This window comes from Corvus kubaryi, unplaced genomic scaffold (genome assembly GCF_017639235.1).
Source record: "Corvus kubaryi isolate FWS band 111438036 unplaced genomic scaffold, C.kubaryi_AGA036_p1.0 37260, whole genome shotgun sequence".
In the NCBI taxonomy this organism is placed as follows: Eukaryota; Metazoa; Chordata; class Aves; order Passeriformes; family Corvidae; genus Corvus; species Corvus kubaryi.
Window position 1 is genome coordinate 6,490,896 of NW_024581077.1, and position 27,563 is coordinate 6,518,458.

Below are 27,563 nucleotides of genomic sequence, written 5' to 3' on the forward strand. Positions count from 1 at the left end.
CAGGTGATACTCCAGAATAAAGAAAGGAGCTAGCATGACAGCAACAGGAAAACTTTTGGCAACCTCTTTGAATGGGAAATAAATAGAAGTCTATTAATAAAACCAGGAAACACTGTACTTTCTGTGACACTTCAGCTTTGGGTCCTCATTTATTTCCTCATAGCACTTGACTTAAAAACAACAAACACACTCCACTGCTCATCTACAAGGCTCCACTATTAATATTGTGATCTTCTTCTGGAGGACACACAGCTCTGCGCTGGGATTCCCATTCCACCTCTGCCTGATCCCCTCTTCCAAGCCACCACTCTGCAGGACTGTCCCACATCCTTGAGACTGGATGCATCAGCTTCCCCATCTCTTTTTTGATCCATCAGCCCAATATCTATGAGTCCTGCAATAAGACACTAAGTCTCTATGTTGAATTTATTCATTTCCTTTATTTATATATAGGAAAGGCAATAAAAGAATATGATAGTATACACCAGATACTTGACCCCAAGTGTCCTCTCTAGCAGACTTTCTGCTCACATTATCTGTAGCAATGTCTGTGCTTTGCCTTTTCCTGCAGAGCAACTCAATATTCCTACCCCACTACCCCATGGTCAGGATTAGGCCCTGCACTTAAGACCTAAGGCACAAGTCTCTGCCACTTGAGCTAGAGAAATCTCTACTACAGGTGTGAAGGAGGAGCAGGCAGAGGACAACAGCTGAGGGGGGACATGGAAGGAAGCTGTGGTCCTGTAGATGTGCTGCCCGGGGCTTGAGTTGGCCATCTGCCATCGAAATCAGCCCCTGTCCCATTACTGATTTATATAATACATTGGTTTACATAGTATATATTGATATTGGGTTGATATAACATATCTGGTTGGGCTACTCACATTGCAAATCAGCATTAAAAAAAAATAGATCTTGAGTTAAGGAGAGGTCTGTCATCTGCTGCTCAGTTCAGGGTATCCCAAGGCAAAGCCCAAATTTTAAAGGGCAGATCCAGCCCAGAAAGCCATCAAATGACAGCAACAGAAGGAGACTAATTGAGTCCTAAAGACAATCTGGAAAAACAGCTGTGTGTCTAGGCCTGCCGTGCACACTAACAGCATCCAGAGGTCATCAGTAATGCAGTCGGTCTTCACTGGAGCCCAGAAACCCAAACTGGATCAGGTCAGTCTCTCTTGGCTGGAGGGGTTTATGCCCCTCAGTCTCTTTTGGGTATCTTGCAATGCAGCATAAACCCCCTCTGGCTGACCTGCCACTGCTCGCTGTTACCAAGCAGGCTTACAAGCTCACTGCCCCACAGACCAGCATTGCTACATTTTGGCATTTTCAGACTTTTTTCTACCTTCAGAATTTGTCATGGTGGGTTCCCAAACCACATTAAAAAGAAATACAACTGACCAGAGGTCCTCCCAGAACCAACTTTGCGCCATGGGAAGGGCTGCAGACGGGACATGCATGGGATATCTTCATCCTTAGGGCCTCGCTGGGTCTGTCTTCCTCCCCATGCCTGTCCCCATTGCCTCCTCAGGCTGGTGGCATGGCTCACAGCAGGCAAGACATGGCTATGCTGAAGCAAAAGGACACTTCTCTGAGCTGTCGGCAGCTGCTCATCTCTGCGTTAGCTTAGGTACATTAAGGCATGAAGACCAAGTGCATAGGAAGCAGCGAGACCCTCCAGGCGCCTCCAAATCAGCCCCTGAGACCTTTTCCATTGAAATGTTTCTCAAATCCTCCTCTGAGATGCTCACCGTCATTGGGGTGAGGAAGAGGAGCCTCTGGCTTCAGGTTGGCCCCATGGACACTGCCCATCTGGTTTAAGCCATTGGCTAAAAGACGAGTCCATGGAAGGAGCCGGATCCGCCCCCACCCGCTGCTGGGCTGCAGCCCCCAGACGAGCTGTCATCATCCTTGTCCCTGTCCAAGTCTCTCCACCAGAGCGGGGATTTCGGCAAGGCAGAAATATAGGCGGCTCTGTTCCGCGCTTCTTTTTCCTGCTCCTGGGAAAAGGAAGGGGGAAAAATAGCACAAGGATATCAGCAGATAAAGAACTCAGGTGGGGGGATGCTCCCACCATCCCTGAGGAGCCAGGAGCCTGTAAGGTTCCCCCTGGGAGCTTCCTTCAAATTAAACTGGGGTGTGAAGACCATGTGCTCTAGAGCTCAGCAGGAGGGATGCAGCAAAGCATTGCAGCTCTCCAGGGATCAAACCCAGCCCTCCCATGTCACCTATGGGAGAGGAGGGACCCCTCAGATCCCCCCACATGCAGCTCATGTCATATGAGACACTGCTGTTTGGAACAGGTTGAACTATATCAGTTGAATGCAATCTGTTCTAGTTTGTATTCCCAGCTCACCCATCTGCCCAGGGAAGCTGTGGATGTCCCACTCCTGAAAGTGTTCAAGGCCAGGTTGGATGGGGCTTGGAGCAACCAAGTCTAGTGGAAAGGGTCCCTGCCCATGGCAGAGGGGCTGTAACTGGATGGTCTGTAAGTCCCTTCCAACCCAAACCATTCTATGATTCTATGATGAGAAGAGAAGAAGGAAAAAAAAAGACCTGGCTTGCAATGGCTCAGGTAAACATCAGAGGTGGTAGGAAGGAGCACGTAGTTACCAGTGAGTGAAGGTGGGAAGGAGAGGAAAGCGTAGAATGTACGGAACAAGTTTTTTACAACGAAGGTGGTGAGGCACTGGCACAGATTTCCCAGAGATGCTTCATCCCTGGGAACACTCAAGGTCAGGCTGGATGGGGCTCTGAGCATCTGATCTAGTTGAAGATGTCCCTTCTCATCCTTCAGGGGAGGTGGACTAGATAGCCTTTAAAGGTCCCTTCCAATCCAAACTATTCCATTATCCTATCTTTCCCAGGCACTTCAAAGAAAATTTCAGGTTGAGCTTCCAGGGGTAGACAATAGCAAGTCAACCCCAAGCACAGCCACAAGGTGTCTTGTACCGATCTCAGCACCCAGTTTCATCAGGAAACTATAACCTGTTTATATCTGGGTGCTAAAAAGGAGAAGGGATTTGGCTTCAGAGAGTGGGTGGGTATCTGCAGGATTTTAACCACGGGACAGGATCCTACTGCTGCCTGGATGGGTGAGAATGTGGCCCTTGAGTCAGACAGTCACAGGATTGCACCCTGCTCTGCACAGCAGCGGGAGTTACCTGCAAGAAGAGGATGTTGTCTTTGGAAATGGCTTCCATCAATTCCTTGTGGAGAGAGGGTTCGCCATGCAGGCGGCCGGCCTCAGCCAGAGCCTTGTGCAGCAGGCAGCTCTGCCGGCCTGGACGCTGCTGGTAGAAGAGGACGTAGGCCGTGTCTTTGGGGAAGAACGAGGTGACGTTGCTGACCGATTCAAAGGAGGAGAAGGAAACTCTGGTGTCATTGAAGAGGTACCACTGGATTTCAAAGTCCAACTGTTTGTCAGAGGCTGGTTTTGGCACCCCATCCCGGGGCTGCCCGTCAGGGACAGTGTCGGTGCACTCCCTGGAGTAGCAGTAGTAGTGGCCACTCTCAGAGGAGATGCCTGAATGCACCACCACACTGCAGAGGTCATACACAACAGTCATGAAGCCGCTCCCTGGGACAGCACCATCCTTCCCATGCTGGCAAACCTCCTCAGTTTCCTCTGGAGCAACAAGGATGGGTAGCTTGAGTACCACAGGGATGGAGACATTGTCCAAGATCTTCTTCCTCTTCATAGTCCGTGGGTCGAAGGAAAACCGCAGCAGTGTGAGGATGAGGTAGTGTGGACCCTCTGTCAGCTCTGCCACCTTCTCAGCATCCTGCAAGGATGCACATTTCTCACAGTGGTATTTATTCTCTGCTGTCAGTCTCTCTGGGGATAGAAAATAGTTGATTAAATCTGGCACGGATCTGGAGTCCTTGGGAGCACATGCCTGCTCCCCAAAAGTTGAGAGAGGGTCTTTGGCTGCATCCACCCCAACATCATTGCCATGTACAGGATTTGCTGCTTCTCCTGGTTCCTGGAAGCGTAATGTTTCCACCGACACTGGTGGGGCTGCATGGTCACTGGCCTTGGGGGCCTTCCTCCGGATCCAGGGAGAGCCCGTAAGCTGGCCTGCATTTTCAGGAGGCTCAATGAACTGTGGGCCAATTTCTTCCACTGGTAGAACAGATGTGCTCCCACGCACATTCCTGTCTGATGGAGGAAAAGCCAGGGACAGGTCTGTGAAGGCTTCTTCTCGGGAGGAAACATTCAGGCACTTCAAGCAGCGGATCTTTGTCATCATTTTACCCCCAAACATCTTCTCAATCAATGTCTTGTTTAAGTAATGATGCTCCACCGCCTGAGACATCAAGCTGGATTCCTTGAGTTTCTGGTAGATCCTTTTTCCAGTTTTTTCTTCTTCATGCAATCTTTGGCAGGGGAGAAAAAGGCTGCATTATGCACCAATACAATGCCAAGAGGTAGTTTCTAAAGTAGGGCTCTGTTCTTCACTGCAAGGGGTTAATCCCAGTTAACCTGCCTGTACCCAGGGGTTCTGATGCTGTGGGAGAAAGGTGGGAAGGAGTCAGACAGGATTTGGGAACCTGAGTCTTCACGTGCCACTGACCCCACACTTCTAGAGGGATCACTGAGACACCAGAGATTTGATATTTCTAGGTAAAAGGCCAAAATCAACATTTTACAGAGGAGGGTGAGTGGCTTGTCAGGCAAATCTCTAAGGTTGATACAATTTTAGATTAGCTATCAGGAAAAATTTCTTCAATGAAATGGTGAAGGGTAGTCAGGCATTGGAACAGACTGACCAAGGAAGTAGTAAAATCACCATTCCTACAAGTGTTAAAAAACGTGTTAATGTGTCATTTAGGGACATGATTTAGTGGTGGACTTGGCAGTGATGCCTTTTCCTGGTCTTAAAATCAGGAGTCATACACGGTTAGAAGGGGAAAAGGGATTTTACCTTGGTATTTATTTTAAGGATCCTTAGGTGCACACATCCAGGTCATATGATCGAAATGCACCCCGCAACCTGCCCACCCCAAAAGATTGGGTATAACATTATAGGTCTTACTAATTAGCATATCTATCAAAGATTCCCCAATGAGAGGCTCAAGTGAGCCCCCCTCCCCAAGGAGCCTTCCCCCGGATGGTTCTATCTTGGTTTACAGAGTATGTTCTGGAGAGGACCTTGGGATCTGGGGCACACTGATCCCTAACTATGAAGCTTCTAAGATGTTTAGTCTCCTAGCTTGACAAACAAGTCTAAGAATGTGGGCAAAAAGCACTAGGAATACAGAAGTTGCAAAAAAGGTGTAACAGGGATATAAAAGAAAAGGCAAAAATTCTTCATGGCATCAGCAGTGCTGGGTTAATGGTTGGACTTAATTATCATAAGGGTCTTTTCCAACCTTAATGGCTATGTAATTCTATGAATGTCCTCTGTCTTCAGAGCAAAGGCAGAAATTTTCAAGTTGAAGTTCTGACCTTACCCCTAAAATTGTCCAAACAGGGTTTTATTAAGGAGCCTCAGACCAGTCTCACCATCTGTCACCCCAGCCCTCCACTCTCCCAACTCCTCTGAGCCTCAGCCACTTGCCCTGTTTGCATGTGGGTCAGCATTAAACATTACACTGGGGTTTAGGGATGTCGTTGTCACCAGGCTCCGAAATCATGGCATTCATCACGTACCGGTCCAGCAAGTACTTGAGGTACTCTGAGCAGTCCTGCTGAGCTCCAGGGGTGAACCAGGGTGGCCAGGAGGCAGAGAAGAAGCTCTCAGGGGAGATGGCAGGTCGCTGGCAGCAACACAGAAGAAGTGCATTTAGTCCTAGGGATTTTTCCTCAATTCACACAGGGGGATGGAGAGGGGAGGGGAGTGGTCTTTTGGCTGCTTCACTGGGAGCACAGTGTTCTGTGCCTGATAAGGTCCCTTTTTTCCCCCTACAAAGGCTGCTAACCCCAGTGCACAGGAAGACTTTCTTAGTTTGCTGCAAGCCAGGATGGTAAGGATGAATTTCAGACACTATTTTACATACACTTCTATAAAATATCCACGTGTTTATCGTTCAATTTTGCAATGGTTTATTGGCCTGATCCAGATAATTCTACTTAATGCAGTCTGAATTTAATTTGCCTCTCCATTTAATTTGATCAGGATCTCTCTCACCAAATCCTTTCATTAAAAAAAAAAAAACAAAGCAAAAAAATCCACTAAACTCCCACCCAACATTCTGATCACTACAGGCAGGTAATCTGTGTTACCAGAAAATGTAATTGTCGTCATTAGGGAGCAGATGTCTAATTAACATGGAAAAAGACCCATCTTAAGCAAAAAAGTAACTTCAAGAACAACTCAAAAAAGAAAAATAACCAAAAGGAAATTAGCAGGAAACCATTAACCATCAGCTACACAACAAGCAAATATGCTTCTGTACTTGCTCATCACAGAACATAGACACCCTAACCTGCCATCAAAACCTAGAGTCTTCTATGACCAAATATTAAATTAAACAGGATGTATATATTTTCCCCCCAGGTCATCTGTAGTGACACAATACCACAATGCTACAAGCCAATTCTGCCAATCAAGGCATGGGAAATGGAGAAGCCTGGATGACTTGCTACCCAGCAAGGGAAAATTCACTGGCTTTCCAAAATCTTGTCTTTCTAGGGACAGAAGGACACATTTTCAAGCGAGGAATTAGATATGACCTAGCTGTATCTCCAGGAGTCACTCCATTAAATTTCATGTTTGTCATGGAAATATTTACAATTAGTTTAAGGGTGTTATTTTTATTTTACTTTCCCTCACATACAGAGGATTCGAAGCATCTGGAATCTAAGGGGGTTTTATTATTATTCTTTTAACAAACTCACTTTTAAGGCAATTTTCATCAATTGCTAGTGTTTTGCTGGGGAGCAGTGGGACAAGAGAGCTGCTCCAGTCTTCTCCCTTGCTGCACAGCAAGAAACAAAACCTCTGCTTCTCAGCTGACCACAGATGTAAACTATTACCTAATGGACTTTGTTGCCAAACTATTAGTTATTACATCAGCCCAACCCAAGAAGACCACAAGTTAAAGACAGGCAGCCTGGCGTGAACATAGCCCACTTTCCCACTTTCATGGGTGATAGGAGTTTCCCTCCTCCTCTCCCAAAATTAGCCTCCTTCACATAAACAAAATTCATCCCATTACAAAAACCCACCAAGATCCACAGCTCCTTATCAGCACGTTAGAGCCGGCAGGAAGCGACTTGGAGACGAGCCTTTCCGCAGCCGACAGTCCAAACAAATACCTAGAACATGAAATAATTACCTGACTGTGCTCCAAAAATGCAAAGAGCCACTGGAGCTTTGTCATCAGGGGCTGGGAGTTGCCTTCAGTTAAATTCAACACTGAATGCCGAAAGCTGTGAAAGAAAAGCAGAGATGCAATCTGTGAGATGAAAAATCAGAGTGGGACACTCTAGTGGGAGCAACCCCTGGAACAGTCTTGAATGGGAGCAAGGGAGCAAAAACTCACTCTGAAGCCATGAAAAGAGACTGTATGATGCTGTTCATGTAGCAGGTGTTTCCCAAGTTAATTAACCCAATCTTTCCCGTCTCTGACTTAGATGCCAGGCGTGGGTAGAAGCAGGCTAGCTCATTCTTCTGGGAGGTCCAAGCATTTTGTCCCAAGAGATGTTTAATCCGGTCCTCATTTGGAATTGGGAGAGCCTTGGAAAGAGAGAGCTGTGTTACAAATCATTACCTGTCCTCACAAGGGGAAGCTGAGGGGCAGGCACTGATCTCTTCTCTCTGGTGACCAGTGACAGGGCACAAGAAAACAGCACAAAGCTGTGTCAGAGGAGGTGTAGGCTGGATATTAGGAAAAGTGTCCTGCACAGGGTGGCTGGACACTGGAACAGGTTTCCCAGGGAAGTTGTCATGGCACCAAGCCAAGAAGCATTTGGACAATGCTCTCAGGTACATGGTGTGATTCTTGGGGTTGTCCTGTGCAGGGTCAGGAGTTGAACTCGATGATCATTGTGGGTCCCTTCCAACTCAGAATATTCAATGAACCAATGACTGATCTTTTCCTATGCAGAATTAGTAATGGGCAACTGCAAAACTCCTCTGCTAGAAGCATTCACACAACTCATTTTACCTGCTCTTCACATGAACCTGCCTCCATGCATGGAAGAGTTTACCTGTTTGTATTAGTCTTTAGAGGCATTTGAGAATAATGTTATAGCTAAAACCTACAGGCACCATCAGGACTTCTGCAGGCCCACCATTAGAGAAATATCTTCCCTCAACCTGCCTACACAGGGCTCAAACTCAGAATTTTAATCCCCTTTCTTCTACCACCGTTTGAGGTGTTGAGGCTAGGACATCCCTACCAGTGGGACAGTCCCTCTATTCCAGGCTACCAACAAAGATGTCATTTCCACATGGGAAGCAGTAAAATGACTGAGCAGGGCATGGCTTACTTTAACTGCTTCTAGGACTGGTTCATAGAGGTCTGGGAATCCTGAGAAGCGGAAGAACATGCAGTGGATGAGCTCAGCCAGCTGCTCCAGGGAGCTGGTTGCAGAATTGGAATCCTCCTTCTTCAAAGAGGCCACCAGCCTGGGGATGTGAGGGAGTAGCTGGAAAAGAAAAATTCACTGCAAAAATTACTCCAAATTATTCACAAAATTTTAATACATTTAGGGGAATGAAATTCACCTGCAGACAGAAAAGAGTGAACAGGAGTTGACTTCAGTGCCATTCTAGACTTCATCCTTCACCCTTTGAACTCAACAGCAACTCTTCTGTTGATTTTGGCAACCTTAGAGGGTTTCACATTGCATGACACCTGCAGGTTTGTGCTGCTGCTTTGCTGAGCAGCAATTGCCAATCTTTAGTCTCCCCTAAATCCCACACCCACAGTGGGAAGAACATGTTGACTGCCAAGTGCAGGGATTCAAACCTGCAAGGTAGATGGGATTAGCCTAAAAGAAATGCCTGCTGTGCTCTATGTTATTTTATACTGAATACACTGAATTGGAATTGGTATGGTCAGATGGGTGACAACATGCATATAAGCAGCACAGTCTTTATTGTGCTTTCATCTCAAAAACGTAAAAATGCAAAAGCAGATGCAAAGGCAAGCAATCCATTGCTCACGGGCACCCTCTGCTGATCCTGCAGCTGCACAGAGAATTAATAACTTATTTCCAACCCTGCAGATGTGCTAGAGTGACCCAGGCACTTACACAACCTTTTTCATATTTATATTTTAAGTTATTTTTAGCCCAGAATAATCCTGGTGTAAAGTATCAGGACTCCAGTCCAGCCATTTCCTGGTCCCCTCTTCCTCACTTGGTCTTCCTCTGCTCTTTTTCTTTCCCTTCAAAATGTTGGGGATTTTAACTATTTACTTTCCAACAGGAAAGGTTTGTTGGGGAAGCAAATCAATTGCAGCACCTTTTTATACATCAGAATTTTGCCAAGCTGTGATGGGAACAATTCTCAAAACCCTTCCAAAGTGCAAGGGCAAATACAAAAAGACATGGTCTTGCCCTGTTGGTTTTTGGGTTTTCTAAATAAAGGAGGAAATTTATGCTTATGGGCTACAGATGGATACTTCAAGCCAAGAGCAACTAACAGCTTTTGGAGTGTTTCAATATTTGATGCCCAACTGAAGACAACACATTGGAATGACTATTTTTAGAAACCAAAGAGTTTCTCAAGAAATTCAGGTTCCTTTAAAGTATCTCAAGTTGAGGAATGAAAAGGCATCAGATGAAAATGTTGGCTAGCTTTGATTTTTCCAGCCTTATCTGTCTATTCTGTGAACTTTAGGTGAAAAGCCAAATGTAAGGGCTTTAACGAGAAAGTATAAAACCAAACGTTAATTGGAGTAATTTTTCATCACTGCTTTTATCAGTTCAATCACTACAAGCATGCTTTTGCCTTCAGCCTCACTTTTTAAATTCAGCATTCCAGAGGCAGTACCAGCAGGAAGCAGAGCTGTGCCTTAGTGCCAACAGCAAAACAAATTACAAAATATCACTGTGGAAATGAAAAGTGGGTATTGAAATGCTGCCCAAAGCTGGTTTTGCTTTTAACAGAGAATTTGTGTAGTGAAGTATTTTGATCCAGTCTTCTGGTCTTGCTGCATTGATTCTGTACAAACCTCCCAAAGATGGCCCACCACTGAAAGAAATGGGTGCCACATGTTGGTTGCAATTTAAAGTCACATGTGGGATGGGGACCACTAAGTCCAACAGAGAGTGAGGCACCTGCTTAGGAAAAGCAAGGGCTGTTTAATAATGTATTCCCTGCCCTCCACAGTGGGGCCCTCTGAGATGTTCTCAACGCAAAGGCTCCACCTAACGCACTCCAAAACCAGAGTGGCAACATCTGCCATGCCTTAGGTCCCCTCCTAACCCTGCTGCCCCACAGCAGGGTTACACTGAGGAAAATGCCCTCATCCAAGGGCCAGAGACAGCCTTACCAAGTGAAATGCCTCGTGGGAGTGCTGGAAGCTCAGCAGCATGTACTGCAGGACAGACAAAGCTCCCTCCCTCACGATGGGGTACAGCAACTTGGAGAAGACCTGGTAGGGGAGAAAAAAAAAATCAAATTAGAAGGCAGGATGGCACTGCAACCAGCAGGAGAAGCAAACAGCAGGAAACAGAGGCACTGGGCATCGACCATGGCTGCTGGTCTCTTCCTACTCTATGCTGGATGTTGAAGCAAGCAGCCTGTAATTAGGTCTGCAGAGTAATCCCCTGTCCAGAGCACTGGCTCGGGGCATCCTAAAAATATTGTGGGGGTTATACTCACCCTTTCAGGCTTGTGTAATGCCTTTATGACAGTGCTGCATCTCCATATCTCCTCATGAAAAAGCCATGCAAGCACAGTAGAATGCTATGTTTTCTAAAATGTGCCTCTTCTACTTTATTCAAGTATTTGGAACTTTATCACTAACCTTGAAGACAAAGAGATAAAAAGGCTACGTAATGATATTTATTCTACTTTACAAAAAATACCTGTATACCCTCTAGTGCTCTCAGATTGTACTTCTGAGGGTTTCCAAAAATCACATGTTATTTTATGGGCTGTGTTCCTTTCCTATGCATTAACAATGAAAGGAAAGATAAAGAAAAGCCAGAGATGCTTGGCTACTGTCCCACTGCTCAATGCACTTGAGGGATCACAAGGACAAATACAGTTATTGATAATGTTCCAATACTGATAATTATAGAATCACAGTATCATTTAGGTTGGAAAATATCTCTAGAATCATTAAGCCCAACTGTTAACCCAGCACTGCCAAGCCCACCACTAAACCATGTCCCTAAGAACACAGTCTTAGTAATGTCTATGGTGACGACTTCTGGCAGCTCAGCCAGGTGTTATCCCCATTATTCGAAGGAGGGAAGAGCAGGACCACAGCATGGAAAGTTTTTGAAATAGTGACCAGTTTCAGTGCTTGATCACAGTTTTCAGAGAGAGCTAGTACTCACTGCTGAAACAGGTGATGGCAACAGCAGCAGGGGGTTTATCTACACTAATAAAAGAACTAAGCCAGGGCACAGGCTTTAAAACTGACCTGTGACTGTGCAGACTGATAATATGCTCACTGATATGTATTTTCCCTCTGCCAGCCAGCAATGACCCAGGCACAGTCAAAGGAGAGCATGACACATTCCCAAAAGCAAGTTTCACAAGAGCTTCATAGTTTGGGAAGGAGAGTGTTCAATTGGCTTGAAAATCCTTGGCTACTTTATTTCATAATCTTGAAGATATCAGTACCTCTGCAGACCACAACCTGAAGAATCCCAGGTTGTTCTAAGGAATATCATTCCTAGCTGCAAAACCAGTATCCCTTGGGACACCAAACTCTTTCTTCTCTATACATCTCAAGTCACATCTCATCATTTGAAAGGCAAGGTGGTATTTCAGGAGCGAGATGGTATTTCCGTGGTTCACATTCACATTTAAAAGAGCCAACTGACCTTTTCTATTTTTGAAAGAGTGACTTCGATCAAGATGCTGAACTTTTTCACTGCAGCCAAACCCTTCAGCAGAGCAATGATCCACTTGTCTATGTTCTTTCCCAGGGGCCAGGACACCCAGTCAATCATCCTGAAATGAAACACAAACTCTTAAATAAATTTAATGCACATATTGTAAAAGCCAAGCTCCACTCTGTGTCAAACCTCCTCCAAACTGATGTCCAGTCACTGGGATGAGACAGTCTCTTCATAAGGCATTTCACATGTTATTCAAAGCACAACAGAGCCTGAAGTGGAAATACCCCAATGTCATCATCATGCTGTGGTTCATCAGAGGATCAGACCCACATCCATAGAGTACAGTGGGAATTTTTCCCACAAACTTCAGTCAAGTTCAAGTTTTTAACACTGGTGCAGTGCTCTATATACACTCACATGAGGGTTGGAGTGAGGTCTCTGCATTGTCACCATTAGAAAACAAGCAACACTAGTTTGATCTCTGCATTGTCAGTGATAAGGAAAAAAACACTCAGACTCATATCTTTTAGTTCTCTGTGGGAAACATTGATTTCCAAAAACATATTAAAAAACTCAGCCTGGAAACCCTAACAGAAACCAATTATTCCTGAATGTCACAGGTAAAAAATTTCATCTCTAGCCACTCAACCAGCATGTTGTCAAGTTTCTGCAAGAAATAAGTGCTTTACAGAAGTCTCTCATAAAACAATAACCTCAGACTAAGTGATGACACATTGCTTCTGTTTAAAATTAATGTTAAACAACTGGGAAGTAATTAAGACGTGGGATCTCCAAGTATCAAACTTTGCTGACCATTTCAGTACCTTTGATTTGAAGACATCCCAGGCCTTCAGGCTACGCCTCAGCCCAGTTACCTTACCCAGTTAGTTCCTTTTGCTTATCAATTTGTATCTCATGCAAAATATAAGAAGGGAAGACAGATAACTAACCACCACAAGGCAAAGAGCAGGAATTAATGAACTGGAAAAATTAAAGTCTAGACAGTAAAAAAAACCTTGAAAAGCAGAATATGTTAGGATGTTGAAAAATAATAGTAAGTCAAGCCAAGCTGGATGATAAAGCAAATGCCAGAGAAGCTTCCATAGACATTTGCACCAGAGGAGAACAAGGAGAACCGTGCAATCACTATATGTGGTGAATCTGATGAAGATTAAAGATATGACAGGGTTTCTAGATGTTACTTCCAAACTAAACACATGCATTGACTCCATATTCAGCAAGAGGAAGGAATCGATCAGGGTGACAAATGGATGTAGGAAAAAGATATGAGAACAAAAACTAGAGCAATGACAGCTGATACAAAAGCAAAACACGAAGTGCTCATAGACTCCCAACAAGAGGAGTTAATGATCTCCATCATGTAAAATTCAGCTCTGGTTGGTTTCAATGATTCTAACTTTTCCATGGTGCTTTATGTGGGAAGGTGGTTCCTACAATGAAAACAGGCAATGAGTGGGAAGAATGGATAGAGTGCCACAGAGGGTCATCACAGGTGCCAAACTCAGGTTTGTCAGGACATTGGAATTTCTAGTTAAAGGACAGAAGTAGATCATATCTGATTGGCTCCCTGAAAGGAGGCTACAAACAACGTTCTTCAGGATCTAGTGATGATAGCACAAATATCCTGAACAGGGCTAGGAAGTTTGTGAAGATGCACAGCTGTCAAGCATCATCAACACAAGAGGAAGATCGAGGAGTCACAAGGAAGACCCTGAGGATTATAAAAGTAGAACTGGAAGGAAATGTATTGTTTCAAAATGCATTCAAGGCACTAGAAATGGAGGCTACATTACAATAACTTATCTGCTTGAAGACAACCAGGCAGACACCAGGTGACTACAAGTTCCCAGTGAAAGAGCAGCCATGGAAAAGACCAGCACCATGCTGTGCTGCAGAGGGAAAGGTGTTCTCTATAGCAAAACAATGACACCTCAGGCTGTGGTCAGGCTGCCATGATGAACATGATGCATAAACACCACCATCTGTGCCCAAGACCAATGAACTGTGTTGAAGAAACCTGCTCAGGTGGTGAGAGGAATGAAGAACACTTCCTGCAAGAACAGCTTAAAATAACCTGGCTTGTTTAGCGCAGCCATGAGAAAGCAGAGATGGGAAGGGACTGCTCTTCCTGCACATATTGAAGGAATAAACACCAGGGAGGCAAAAGATATTTCAGCTATTTCTGTTGGCATAAGATCAAATGAACTGTAAGATGGCCAGAAATACACACAGACTGGCTGTTAGAAGAGAGATTCGACCCACTAAAGCAACCCAGTCAGTGGTGGAAGAGCTGTGAAAGAACAGCAGTGGGAGCACTGTCCTGCTTTGAGCAGCGGAGTTGAACATTCATGAAAGGGGTCTGTAATGTCAATGCTATAAAGCAGGTAGATGGATCCAGAGATTCAAAGGTCCTTTTTCTCCCTGTCTTCTTTAAACAGGCATAAAATAACCTTATTTGCTTGAAGCTATATTTTGCCAGCACTGGTGGCTGTTACAGTGCTGCCCGTGTTGCTAGAGCAGGAAGAAATTACATTTTAAATTCATATTGCACTTTCCACATTGTAAGATCCACAAATATTTTAGTCGTGATGACCCCAATTTGACAATGGAGTCATTGATTTGGTATGCTAAACCTTTAGAAGCCCAGATCTCCAGAGGTAGCGAGTGCCTGCATAGCTGTGTGACATCAGATGCCTTCTGCATCTGGACCTGGGCTCTTTGGAACAGATACACCCTCAGGGAAAAAAAAAAAAGCAAAACCCAAATCTGTGAGTACCTCTGATGTCACGGATGCACAATAATAGAGTTTATCTAAAAACAGACAAACTCTGTAAAAGAGATTGTGGTGTACACTTACGCCAGCAGGTGACAGCCTTGCTTTTTTTCTACCACTATTTGTCTTTACATGCTTGACCAGAAGCTCCATCCTAAGTCCAGTTCATTCCCCTGCTACTCCCAAACCCAAACTTCAGAAGAAGACACTTCTGCATGCAACCAGTTTGGCAGGGATACTAAGCTGAAGGATTCTTCAGTATGTCCATTTTCCTTTGATTTTCTAGGCATGGAGCACATACACGTCATGCTGGTTTTGGGGCACCCATCTGCCATAAACATGCTGCCAAAACTTCAACATTTCTCCTAAGTGATCTTAATTATGTTTTGCAGGCTCTGACTAATTATTTACTCATCCTCCTACGTGACAAAGAACGTTTTAAGGAATGATGCAATCGATTTGGCAACCTCTATATTTAGATATTGGCACTCTTAGAAGATTCATCATCTGGAGCTTGCAGCAGCAGGTGTCCAGAAGGAGAAAAAGATGGAGAAGAGGGTTAGGAACTGAACTGATTACTTAATATTTTGTCTTGGGTTGCTCTGGACTCTGGGAAAATCATGACCTTCCCCAGCAAGCCAAAGAGAAGTAGCCCCTTTCTGCATACATAAAATTCCCACTAGGAATAACGTGTTTCTGTCATGTAACCTTATTGGGAGGGACATGCAAATCCTGTAACAAGAAGAGGAAAAAAGATGCTTCCAGTGAGATCAAGTCACAGCAGCTCCCTTGTGTTAAGTGCACACACCACTGCATGTGAATATCATCTATTTAAATGGAGACCTCTAAGGAAAGCATGGGTTAAAGACAGAATCATGGAATGATTTAGGCTGGAAAATACCCTTAAGATCATTGAAGATACCCCTAAGTAAGTGCAGAACAAGGCACAGTAGCACTTCAAAGCTGTAGGACTTGGACATAAGGGTGCAAAGAAGATCTGGTGATGCCAAAGAGGACACTGGTGCTGCAAAGACCAGGTCTGGCATGCCCAACCCACTACTCTTCATCAAGCTTTGACAAGGTCTCCACTGACTCTGTCTGTCCAGCTGCAGCACACCCACCTGACAAAAGCCAAGGTGGGACCTAGAAACAGTTGGGCATACCTCCCCCACATAAGTCTTCAGCTGTGACTGGTGGCTTAAGATGATGTCCTTCTGAAGGGAGACAGAGATCACAATGAAATAGTGAAAAGGAGATTTTTGGGGAGAAAAAGTCCTCAACAGCTTCAGGGGAAAAAAAAAAATCAAACCTCTTCAAGATAGCCTGCGTTGGACATCCCATAATACTATTTATTTCTAAGAAAAGAAACTAAATTAAACCAAACAAATATAGTAAGTCATAATCATAGCAACAACCATTCTTTATTCCTGTTCTCTAGGACCTCAGGGCTAGAAGAAATGATACAGAAGTTTTCTTTTTCCCTACACACTCCTCACCAGGCAGCACCAGCCAAAACCACACAGAGCATTTCTCCAAACTGAGTTATGACACTCACTAATGCAGCCTCTCCTACCTGCCAATGGCCATCATCATTTGCACATCAGTGATGCTGTCATCATTGGTTAGGTTTCTTATGACACCATCCATGAGCTCCAGAGGGACAAACTGAACCACGCTGGCCAAGGCATTGGATGGCGCTTCCTGCTCCTCTGCAAGACATGGATGAGCCCCAGCAATGAAGATGTTAGTCAACAAGAAAACCAGGCACACAAGGTCATTTCTTGTCCTAAAAACCAAATCATTTCTGCCCACATAATTAGAATCATAGAATTGTTTAGGTTGGAAAAGTGTTCTAAGATCAATTCCAGCCCTTAACCCAGCACTGCCACTAAACCACATCCCCAAGTGCAGCATCCACACGTCATGGAGTGGATACTGAGCTGCTGCCAATGAGCAGTGTAGAGTCCACCACTGGCTGTGTTAGGAGGATAATTCCCCAAATCCCAGTGCTGCACATAATGAAGCTGGATCTTAGCAAATGGCTGTTCCCTGAAGCCATACATAGCCCCAAGGGAGGAAGAGATCACAGGCATGGCAACATGTTTGGCCCAACTCAGGTACCAAATTTCCTCTGCTTGCTCTCTTTTTACTCAGTACTGCATATAATTGCAAGAGGATGCCACTGCAATTTTGCTTGCCTCCAAATGGGCCTCCTTCCAAAGGATGAGGCTGTCATACTGAAAAACCCATCTCCTGTGGGCTTAGGAATAGCTAAAGCAGGAGCTCGCCAGCCTTTCATGGCACTGGTACCTCCAAAAACCTTCTAAAACCCTCCACAATAACCTAAAGGCTGCAGAAGTTGGATAAATATAGTCTGTGTCACCTTAAGATGCAACTACCCTCCAGACAGTCAGTAGGGCTCTATACCTCTAGGTCAGTGAGAAATAACTGCTTAGCTTTATCCTTAGTCTCTGGTAGGGAGCAGGCTGTGGGGCACCACCAAGTCAGCCGTAAGAGAGTGGCATTTCTAAAAGCTCTCAAGTTCCACTCTAAGAAGCTGCAGGTAAGATGCTTTCCCTTAAGCCTAGCTGATGCTGGAAAGTGCTGAACACACAAACTTGTGCTGCAAATGCTTCAATCCTGTTAACAGCTCCTGCCTGCAGATTCTCTGTGGTTTCAGGGGCATATTGTTTTCCCAGCTCAGAGCCCTGGTAACTTTTAGAGATGCTTGTCTATTATATTTCATCTGTGGCTGCATTTCTGTAGTGGATTAAAACCCTGCAAGATAACAAACTAATTGAGTTTGACTTCATCAGAGCCAACATTTACATACCCAGCCTTTTTTTATTATTATTTTTAAATTACCTGTTGAAGAAATGATAGTGAACAGTTCTTTCAACGAGGGCAGGATGGCTGAGGTCTGAGTCCTCCAGATCCTCTGCAGGAGACCACTCACTTTGTTCACCTGCTCCAAAAACTCCATGATCTCCTCTTCCCCCTCGGATACACACTGGAACTGCCCAATGCACCGGATCAGCTGCTGACAGAACAAGAGCTGGTGTTTTCCCGTGGGAATGCACTGAGGATGCTGGGTTAAGAGTTTGCTGATCTTCGCACACTGCTTGGGGCTGGGTCTCTCACAGACTTTCCGGAGCACCTCGATCCTCAGTAAGCTGAAGATGCTGTTTGCTGATGGGCTTTCCAGGACAAACTGCAGTCCTAACTGGATATAATCAAGTACATAATGGCTTCTCTTCCCCAGAGGTCCATAGCCTTCTTGGAGGAGACTCAGCAGGAAGCGGACGTTGAAGAACTCCTCAAATTCCTCTGGGTGATAGTGGCCATAGACCTCCAAAACCTCTTTCCCAATCTCTCTTTTATACTTGGTGTCTCCAGTGAGATAAAGCTTGGTGGAAAGCTCCAGCATGGACCAGCACTGCTCGCTGTCCATGGGCTGCTTCGCCGCCTCGATGACACGCCTCACAAGCCCTTGCTTCACGTTGTTGGGGTAAGAGGACATCACCACAGCTTCTAGTATCTTATCCATCTCTGCTCACTGCTCCTAAAAGAGAGGGACAGAGCAGCAGGTTAGTTCAAGGAGGGTCTGCTGAGCCTTCAAGCCCAGGTTGGGGCAAGGGAGGTCAAAAAAGCAGAGCTATCTGGAACCACTCTGAAGAAGATAATTCTTGTGGCCTTTTCATGTAGCATTCAGAAAAGTTTCCACTCTGGTGATGTTTGACTGAGACTAAAGCCCCCAAACTGAATGAATACACAAAGATACAGAACTTCTTCCAATTAATCACACATTTGAGCATTTTTGTCCTGCAAACAACCAACTCCAGACCCACAGATGGGACAAGTGGGGAATTAAGGGAGCCAAGGTCTTACACTGGTGTCTGCTGGATCAGGTGTCCTCAAGAGGAAAAGATGGTCCTGATGATTGTCTTCACATTCAGGGAAGGAGAGAAAAACCCTGGGAAGCAGAGCTGGGATTGCAGCCTCTCTGTGCAATGGCAGAGGTGTTTGTTCAACATTTACACTGTGCTGTCAGCCACTCCATCTGAGTGGTGCAGTCTTGGCTGCTCCCCAGGGTCCTGCCGCATTTGTATGCAGGATCAGAGTGAGCAGGGAGAGAAACTGCAGAGTCAGGCAAAGTTTCCCATTTGTCACAGCCTGAATTCACCAGCAATAAAGCATTAGAGAAGAGTTTTTAAAAAAAAACAAGGAATTCCCAAAAAAAAGCTCAGAAACATTTATAACCAGGTGTTGGACGCACTACTGCACAAAAAAAAAAACCCAACAGAACCCAAACCATTATAGAGTGATAAAATTAGACAGTCAGGATTTCTTATAATATATTACAGGCACTGTAAAGGCTCATCCACAGCAGGTCCCCCCAGAGCATTGTGCTGCACAAATACACACTTGGAGAAGGTCTCTTCCTGCCTATAGCCTGAAATGAGCCACGCTCATGTATCTGACCAGAATAATAATCACCACCTTTCTGTTCCTGAGCTCCCTAATCTGTGAAATGAGAACAACACGCACCAATTCCTAGCGGGGTTGGCTGAAAGATCCTTCATTAGCACTTGGGAAGCATTTGAAGCTTTTCAAGTGGACAGGGTTATATAAATGAAGAATATACATGCAGGTGGCATGTACCCCAAGTATGGTTTTCACAGATGACATCCAGAAGAGACCTCAGCAGATGCCATCCAAGGACCATACCATCCCTGGAGTAAGCCTGTATCTGAGCCAGAGAGTATCTTTTCTCCTGGTAGACAGCTGCTTGAGGGTGGAGAAGTAAAACCCATGCCAGACACAAACATCAAGCTCTGACTCACAGCTGCTTGGTTGGGAAGCCTTCCCATTTCACCAAACATCACCTCTTCCCATCATTGCTTCCCCACAATCTCACAGGATGAAAAAAAACATTATTGACAAGTATATAAATACATATATAGCCACCTCCAATCCAGTGATGGCTGCAGGCTACATTGCAATGGCTCTCTAGGAACCCCCTTGCCCTTTCTGGCCCCTGCCTGCTGACTCATACATTCCTCTGCTCATGTGCTGGATTTATTTTTCCCCACCAAGCATTACTGCTGCCTTCCCTGCAACAAGCTATGGCAGAGCTAATGCTCTCCATCACACTGTTTTCCCAGGATAGAAGACATAAGCAGGACTCTTGAGGGGCCAGCCTGCATTGAACCAGTGGCAAATGAGGACAAGATAAGAGGAGAAGACAAAATCCCACAGATAATGTCTTTTCACCTCAAACAGAAAGTACCATGGTGTCAGCAAAGGCTAAAAGTCAACCTGAAGAGCAGATGAGGCTGGCAGACAGTCCAAAATCAGGAGAAGCATTTGTCCTTGCTGTAGCTCAGTGGTCACCTTGGCCATACACAAACTGGCACACACCTGCAATCAGGCTGGTACCCCTTTCCCCTCCTCTCTGCAGCTTCCCAGCCTGGGCCCAGACACCCTGTTCATCCAGCAGATAGATAAGGGATGAGGAGGAGATAGGAGGATCTACAGTGCTCACTGGTTATGTCTCACCACTATTTCCCTGGAGCAATCCATGCTGAGCCTGGCACAGTGTTTTGGAAACACCACACACGCAGGACAGTCAAAAAATGGCTAGAGTTCTTTTAGACCTAACCCAATAAATCACCACAGTCCCCTGGTGTATTTGGTGTTGGGTACTCTCACTGTCCCTCTCAGGGGTGATGGCTGCCCACTAGTGTACCACTATGACTGTGCTTTTAGCTACTTTAGCCTTGTCAAACTTCACCCAAATTTTTGGTGCAAAGAGTCTAATTTCATCTGAATTTTGAGATAAACTTGCAGCTCCTTCAAGGGTGTGGTTCTTCCTCAGGCTGATCACAGAAAGGGACATGAGGATGGGCTTCCCCAGTGTTGCTGCCTGGAGTGCAACTAGGTCTCCTCTGACATAGTGTAGTAAGACAAGGCTGAAACAAACTCCCTCCACAGTCAATAGGCAAACAAGTCCCAAAGGACCATCTTCCTCAGCAGGAAACATCATAATGACTTATATTGACATTAGGACCTTGAAGATGCACAGGGGGAACCACCTGAGTTGACCTTGTGGTGAAGGGTCCATGCTCTCCTCACCAAAGAAGGGCTTTACAAGACAAGGCTGAGCTTTAGGTAATACAGTCCCACCTGCACTCCTCCAACCACCCTGGTGACATCAAGAAGGGACAAACAAGCCCATGGTTCTGCTGGGTCTCAGGGTAGACCAAACTGCTCCCAGGGTGTGGGGCAGACAAGGCCAGGATGGAGGATGCTAGCCAGGGTATATATTACAATCTTAGAACAACATTAAAGCAACATTCAAGCGGCTTTGTAATATGCAATAACAAATATTATAGTCTTAAAACTACACTAAAAAGCATTCTACACTAAAAGATCATTCACATGTCAAAGACTAAGAATTAAGATGGTGAATTCAAGACAAGCACAGCTCCAGATGCTTTCAGAGCAATATTAGTTTAAGTATCTAATATTAACTTTTTTTCCCCCCAGGACCTCCCCAGAGAGTGAACCAGGGTTTTCAGTGGAGGAGTAAAGTGATTTGGAGTGTTGTCTGTAAGATCACTGTCTCATTTGTTGTAGAAATTGGAAGTGTGTCATAAATAACCCAGGGAACTGCAGGAGAGGGAAGGACAGTTCATTGTCGGGCAGCTGAATGCTGCCTTGGAGATCTGGTCCCTGGCTCTCCTCTGTTTAATACTGAAATAAAGAGACTATCAGACAATCGGGCGTCTATAATGAGCATCCCTGAAGTAGAACAACCTTTCTGCACTTCTTCCTTACCAGCATTAACAACACATTGAAGAGCTGGGAGGATTGGCTCGTTCCTGCTTGTGAACAGAACCGAGTTCCTGGAGCACACAAGGATGAAGTAGAAGGTCAAAGAGTTAATTATTAAACTGAAGAGTCACATTGAGGTTCCCATCTGTTTTGTAGCTCACATAAAACAGAGAGTACACAACATGAGCTTTGCAGGGACAAAGAAAAAATCCCATGAAACGGCAAAACTGTTCTGCTACCCCAGTGAATGACTGGCAGGAACAAACCAGGCAAAATCACAGAAATGAGGAGAAAAAGAACCTTGGGAGGTCTCTAGCCCAAACCCTGCACACAGCTGAAATCAACCCCAGCTGCTCAGGGCTTTATCCATTAAGTTCTAGAAAATATCCCGGGCTGGAAATCATACAACACCCCTGGGCAACCTGCTCCTGTTCTAATTAGCTCATAATGGGAAGTTTTTCCCTATTTCCAATTGGAAGCCCTTGTTTCAATTTATGTCTGGTTTTCTTCTTCATTCTTCTGCCTTGTACTCCTGTAAAAAGCCTGGATTCATCTCCTGAAGAACCTCCTTGTAGGCACTGGGGGTCTGCTATCAGTCAGTCCCCAGCCTTCGCAGTTCAAGGGGTTAGTCCATCCCAAGTGTCCATCCCAAAATACTTTGCATTTGTCCTTGCTGAATTCCATGAGGTTCATGTCAGCCACAGCATGTCCTGGCCCTCCTATATGGCAGCCCTGTCCCCAAGCATATTGACTATTCCTCAACTCTGGCATTATTCACAAACTTGATGAAGTGAATTTCATCTCCTCCTCCAGATCATTCATAAAAAAAAATTAAGAAGGAAATGTCCTAGGATAGTTCCAGCCTGTTTCCTACCCAATTAGCAGTCCACACATCTGTCTTTGATACAAGGATGGTGTGGGGCATCATCTCAAAAGCCTTACTGACATCAAAGATGCCTGCTGACCACAAAATGGGTCCTTGCAAGGACAGACACCCTACCATGCTCTAGAAACCAGAGAGGGAAAAGGAATTTAAGCAAAGAGCAGCATTGGTCAGCTTAGTGTCACTCTCTAAACTGAGTAAACTGCAAGAAAGACCCCAAAATCTAACCTTGGGATGAAAAATCACCTTTGGCTTTGCTTGGGTCTAGTCTTCATACTCTGTACTGTTCAGAGCTGTACTTATAGTTCTCTTCTGCCTATTCTTTCTCTTTAATTAGGATTCATTTCAATTGAAATCTATCCAATTATTTCTAAATCAATTCATTCCTTTATCCTTGCCAGCAGCAGATTTCCAGTAAAGGTTCCCTAGTACATTTTGCAGAATGCAGCAGCAGTTCCCACAGCCCAGGTCTTAACAAAGCTCTGAAAACACAGATGCAAAATGTACCTTACCTTTAGGAAATCTTAGTAATAAATTCAGCACATTTCCTACAATGGCATCATAGAGACTTTGACAAATACCACTAAAGAGGGAAAAATAATTCCCACCATCCAAACATCAAGTGATACATAAAGTGATTTGCTTCTTACTTACAAAGAAGAAAAATACCTACTTCCCTGAACTCCCTGGAGGTCTGGAAGTACAGAAATGAGACTCACCTTTTATTGTCCTTAACTCCTGCTGAAATGGTTTCTTTTATGTCAGCCAAGATATTACTGCTATTCCTGCTGCATCCTCCAGGCAGCCAGGCAATTAGGGCTCAATCCTGCAGCATGCTGAGCTGCTGCAGGATAAAAGGGAGCTCACATAATGCCTTGCTAGAGCACAAAAAATACTCTGTTCTCTAATATTTCTACAAAATTTGCCATGACTTGGTATACAGCTTCTTACAAGGACCAGCCCTGCTGTCCCCTCTCTAGGTCTGTTTTCCAGAAACTTCAATGTAATTATGTCCTAATGACTTTTTTTGCAGGGAGCAAATATCCAATGAATTCATAGGCAAAGAGGATTTGTTTTGGTTCAAAGTACATCACTGTTCATCCAGCTAAGAGGGGCAAACCACAGCCTGAACATCATTACCACATCTAAGAAACACCCACATTGTTGCAGCAATGTGAAAACTGAGGCACATCTAGACCACAGAATCATAGAATGGTTGGAAGGGACCTTAAAAATTATCTATATCAAAGCATTTGCTCAAGGAGATGGAATAGGTTATGACACAGCCAGCAGCCAAACCTCTCCAGACCTGCAAATATATTAATGGTGATGCTCCACTGTACTTCGCTTTCAGCTGCTGTCTGAGTTGAACCCCATAAAGTGCAGTGCACCAGGTTAATTTTTCTGAGATCTGAGCAGCAATTCAGAGCTAATAACTGCAGAAAATTCCCGTTAAATAGCCCTTTAGAAAGAGAAATGAGACTCTAGCCATTTGCAGTGATAACAGGGAAAAATTGCCAGCACAGAAGCCTGGCTGAATTTTTTGCATATGATTATAATCTGTCTTTCTAAATTCACCTTCTCTTTTCAAGGAGATCATATATTCCTTGCTTCCTGTCCCAGACTGCTTTCCAGTGGCAGATTGCACTCGTGTTGTGTGTCTCCTACTCACTAGAGTTAATTACTTTTGGCTGACAAGGCTCTTCATGCTTTTCTTTCCTTGGAATCAGAGCCGCCCTTTAGTACAGCAGCAATGGAGATTGCCCTTCGCCACAGGCAGTAGCAGATATGGGGCAGGAGCTTGTCCCTATGCTCTGCAGGACCTTGCACCCTGCTCAGTAGCTTTCTGTTCTCTCCAGAGAGTAAAGGTTTATGTAAGGCTTTGTCACCCAACTGGACTGCGGGCATTTTGCATGCCTTTGCTGTACATCAGGAGCTCTACCTTGGGAACAATGAATTTCTCTCCTGTGGCCACACTCTTTTAGAGGTCTCAAAAAAGTAACCAACCAGAAGATATCTACTTGTAAACAGCTTAAATTTATCACATAGTAGTCCCTACCTTGTTTAAAATTTGTTGATGCTTTAGATCCACAGACCACTGTGGACCCTTTTCCTTTTTTCTGCAGTACCACATATTTCATTGTTCTTTTTTCCTCTAAAACATCATAAATATGTTTGACCACGTCATACAATTCTATCAGCCCTCTCCAAGTGACAACAGTGCTGGCCAGGCTGCCCTACCTCAACCTATCTATCTTACCTACCCTACCCTGCTCTCTTATTCCTCCAGTGCTTCTTCTCTGACCCCTTTGGTGCACACAGACCCCCCCCCCCAGTTTCTCCTCTTGCTCTGTTTTTTGCTGTTAGGCACTCAGTCATCAAATGAAAAAAAGGCTTTGGCTGGATGTCAAAATGATCTGTGCACTACCAAATAAAGCCTAAGGCTCTAGCATTTCATCCTCCTAGCTTCCATTCCTCCCCTCCAGTCAACAGCCACATACACACATCTCTACTACCTACCGGTATCCTTGTCTAATAAAGCATCTCAAAACCATCACTAGCGTGTTATCAGCCATCCTGGTACAGATACAGAAAGCAAGACACAAGGAATTAAGTTCCTCTCTCCCATTGCCTTGAAAACCGGCAGCAGAGAAAAGCACACGAGACAAGGTTTGCTCTAACCACCAGACCAGCAGTGACAAACCACTGGCTCTGTGGCTAAGCCCAACACCAATCCCAGACAAAAATAACCCACCCCAGCTGCTTTTGATTTCTCTGAATTTATTCGGCATTGGATGCCCAAAAGCTCTGTCCTGCTTGCAGTAAGTAAGTTTTTCCTCCTCACATTCTCCAGTTGAAGATATCTTCCTCTTCTTTCCCCAAAAGACCTCTGCTTTCCTGCTTAGCTAGAGCTCTCAGCCTGGGCTGTGACACACTACTTCCATAAGGCTTTATAGTGAGAGTGCCCAGCTCCTGCACTGACCTTCAGGCCAACGTCCTTTCTATCATTGTCCCTGGAGACTCTAAATACATCTACTCCGGAAAGCTGGTTGTTTTCCTGAAGGTATTTATAGCATTAAAATCACTATTCTTTCTTCAGGTTTCTGTCTGCTTTTGTCTCTGTATAGAAATTAAAACCCTGGATATAACCCAAGGAAAAACCACGTCCTGTTCACCAAAGCATACCAGACTGAGGGCGGATACTGCCAACGCTGCCTGGGATTCATCAGACACTGCTTCACTGTTTGGAGACACAGAGATCTCCAATCTTTGGTGGTGCCTTCAGGAAAGGAAAAATGGGGTATGATGCCCATTTGAGACCTCAGTTTCCCTCCAGCCCCCAATATATTTGGCTTTGCATCAGCCAATTCAGAAAGCAGGAAGGCAAAGTGAGACCGTGGCAAACTTTATGGACTCCATCACAAAGGTGCCCAAGGCATTTTGAGACCCCCTCCTCAGGTGAAAGCTCAGCTGCATCCTTTCAGACTAGGTAGGGAAGGCAGTTGAAATTTCCCTGCCACCAGATGCAGCAGGGCATAGTTGAGCTCCCAAAGTGCTGTGAAAACCTCATAGCAGTGCAAATATTCCAACATCTGCTCTTATTCTTCAGTAACACCTGCAAAGTCCAAGCCAGGGCAGATCTAAACTGAAAGTGGATTGGATCTCAGCTAATCTGAATTTGACCCTCACTTCTGGACTCTTTTGGCTCCCTATGGGATGGGAACATCCCTTGGTGTCTCTCCCTAGGTCAGCTTCCCTGGGGAAAACCTGAATCTGTCTTGGCCAGTTTCTTATAACAAGATGCTGCCTCGTAAAGGCAAAGCCTTTGCAAAGCCCTGCAGGCACTGGGGGAATGCACACACCCCCACTTTCCAATGTTGCTCCTGTATTTCTCCCTCCAAGCATTCACCTATAGCCTGATTCCCAAAAAGCCAAATGCTTGAGCACCCCTCCTCCACCATTCCGTTCTGCATCTTGACCACAGAGCATCCCTCTCACCAAGCATCTCTCTGGGAATCCCAAAACCTGGGCCTTTTTCCCAAACTCCTCCCTACAAACATCCCTTTCTTGAGCATCCTTCCTGCATCTCGACCTTTTGAGTAGTTCTTACTCCAACCATCTCTCCTGCATACCTCCCTCCAAGCCCTCTGCTACATTCCAACCCCAAAGCATCCCTCCCTCCCAAGCATCCCTACCCTTACCCTGAGTATCCAACTCCATCCTGACCCTCAAGCAGCCCTTACTTTCAGCTCCTTCGTGCATCCCGACCCCTGAACAACCTCCTGTATCCTGACTGCCAAGCATTCTTGCCTTTGAGCATCCCTCCTGCACCACTTTCCACAAGCATCCCTCCTGCAGCACTCCCCTTGAGCAGCCTATCTGCACCCCTCATTCCATGCATCCCTTTCCCTGACTACCCTTCCTGCATCTCTTCCCCTGAGCACCCTTCCTATACCCTTCTTGCTGAGTATCCCTCCTGAGTCCTTCACCCCGAGCATTCAACACCCCAAGCGCCCCTCCTGTACCTCTTACCCTGAGCACTTCTCCTTCATCACTTACCCTGAGTATCCCTCCAGGACTCCTTTTCCCGACTACTCCTCCTGCACCCCTTCCCCTGAGCACCCCTCCTACACCCTTTACCCCGAGTATACCTCCTGAATCTCACACCCCAAGCACACCTCCCGTAACTCTCACTGGAGTATCCCTCCTGCATCCCTCACCCCGAGAGTTCCTCCCGCATTTCTCACGCCGAGCATCCCTCCTGCATCCCTCACGCACCTCTTTCCCCGACTACTCCTCCTGCATCCCTTCCCCTGAGCATCCCTCCTACATCCCGAGCCCAGGCTCCTGCACCACTTCCCCAGCATTCGACCCCCCCGTCCTTGCGATCACCCCAACCCCTGACCGCTCCGCTCCCGCACCCCTTTCCCTTACCCCCGCCCCGCGTTACCTCCGGCCGGAGCCGGGATGCGGCGTGGCCGGCTGCGAGCCGCAGCCCCGGGACAGCGCTGGGCAGGGCCGAGGGCGGCGGCGAAACTACATCTCCCAGCGGGCCGGGCCGAGCCGTGCCGGGA

At 45.6% G+C, this 27,563-nt stretch overlaps 1 protein-coding gene across 3 annotated transcripts; it reads right to left on the minus strand.

Annotated features, from left to right (window-relative positions):
• Positions 1-420: 420 nt before the first annotated feature.
• On the minus strand, positions 421-27,527 carry USP35 (ubiquitin specific peptidase 35). 3 transcript variants are annotated; one of them, XM_042024160.1, is made up of 11 exons: positions 27,440-27,527; positions 17,634-18,330; positions 16,342-16,477; positions 11,957-12,086; positions 10,450-10,551; positions 8,438-8,596; positions 7,489-7,682; positions 7,282-7,375; positions 5,654-5,760; positions 3,162-4,377; positions 421-1,997 (listed from the first exon to the last, which is right to left on the minus strand). In XM_042024160.1, exons 2-11 carry the CDS (start codon positions 18,313-18,315, stop codon positions 1,827-1,829), a joined length of 2,991 nt encoding a protein of 996 aa, XP_041880094.1. In that variant the 5' UTR covers positions 18,316-18,330; positions 27,440-27,527; the 3' UTR covers positions 421-1,826. The 3 variants fall into 3 exon arrangements, with proteins under 3 accessions (XP_041880094.1, XP_041880096.1, XP_041880095.1); XM_042024162.1 differs by lacking the exon at positions 27,440-27,527 and adding an exon at positions 23,208-23,308; XM_042024161.1 differs by lacking the exon at positions 27,440-27,527 and adding an exon at positions 18,657-18,905.
• Between the last annotated feature and the right edge of the window lie 36 nt (positions 27,528-27,563).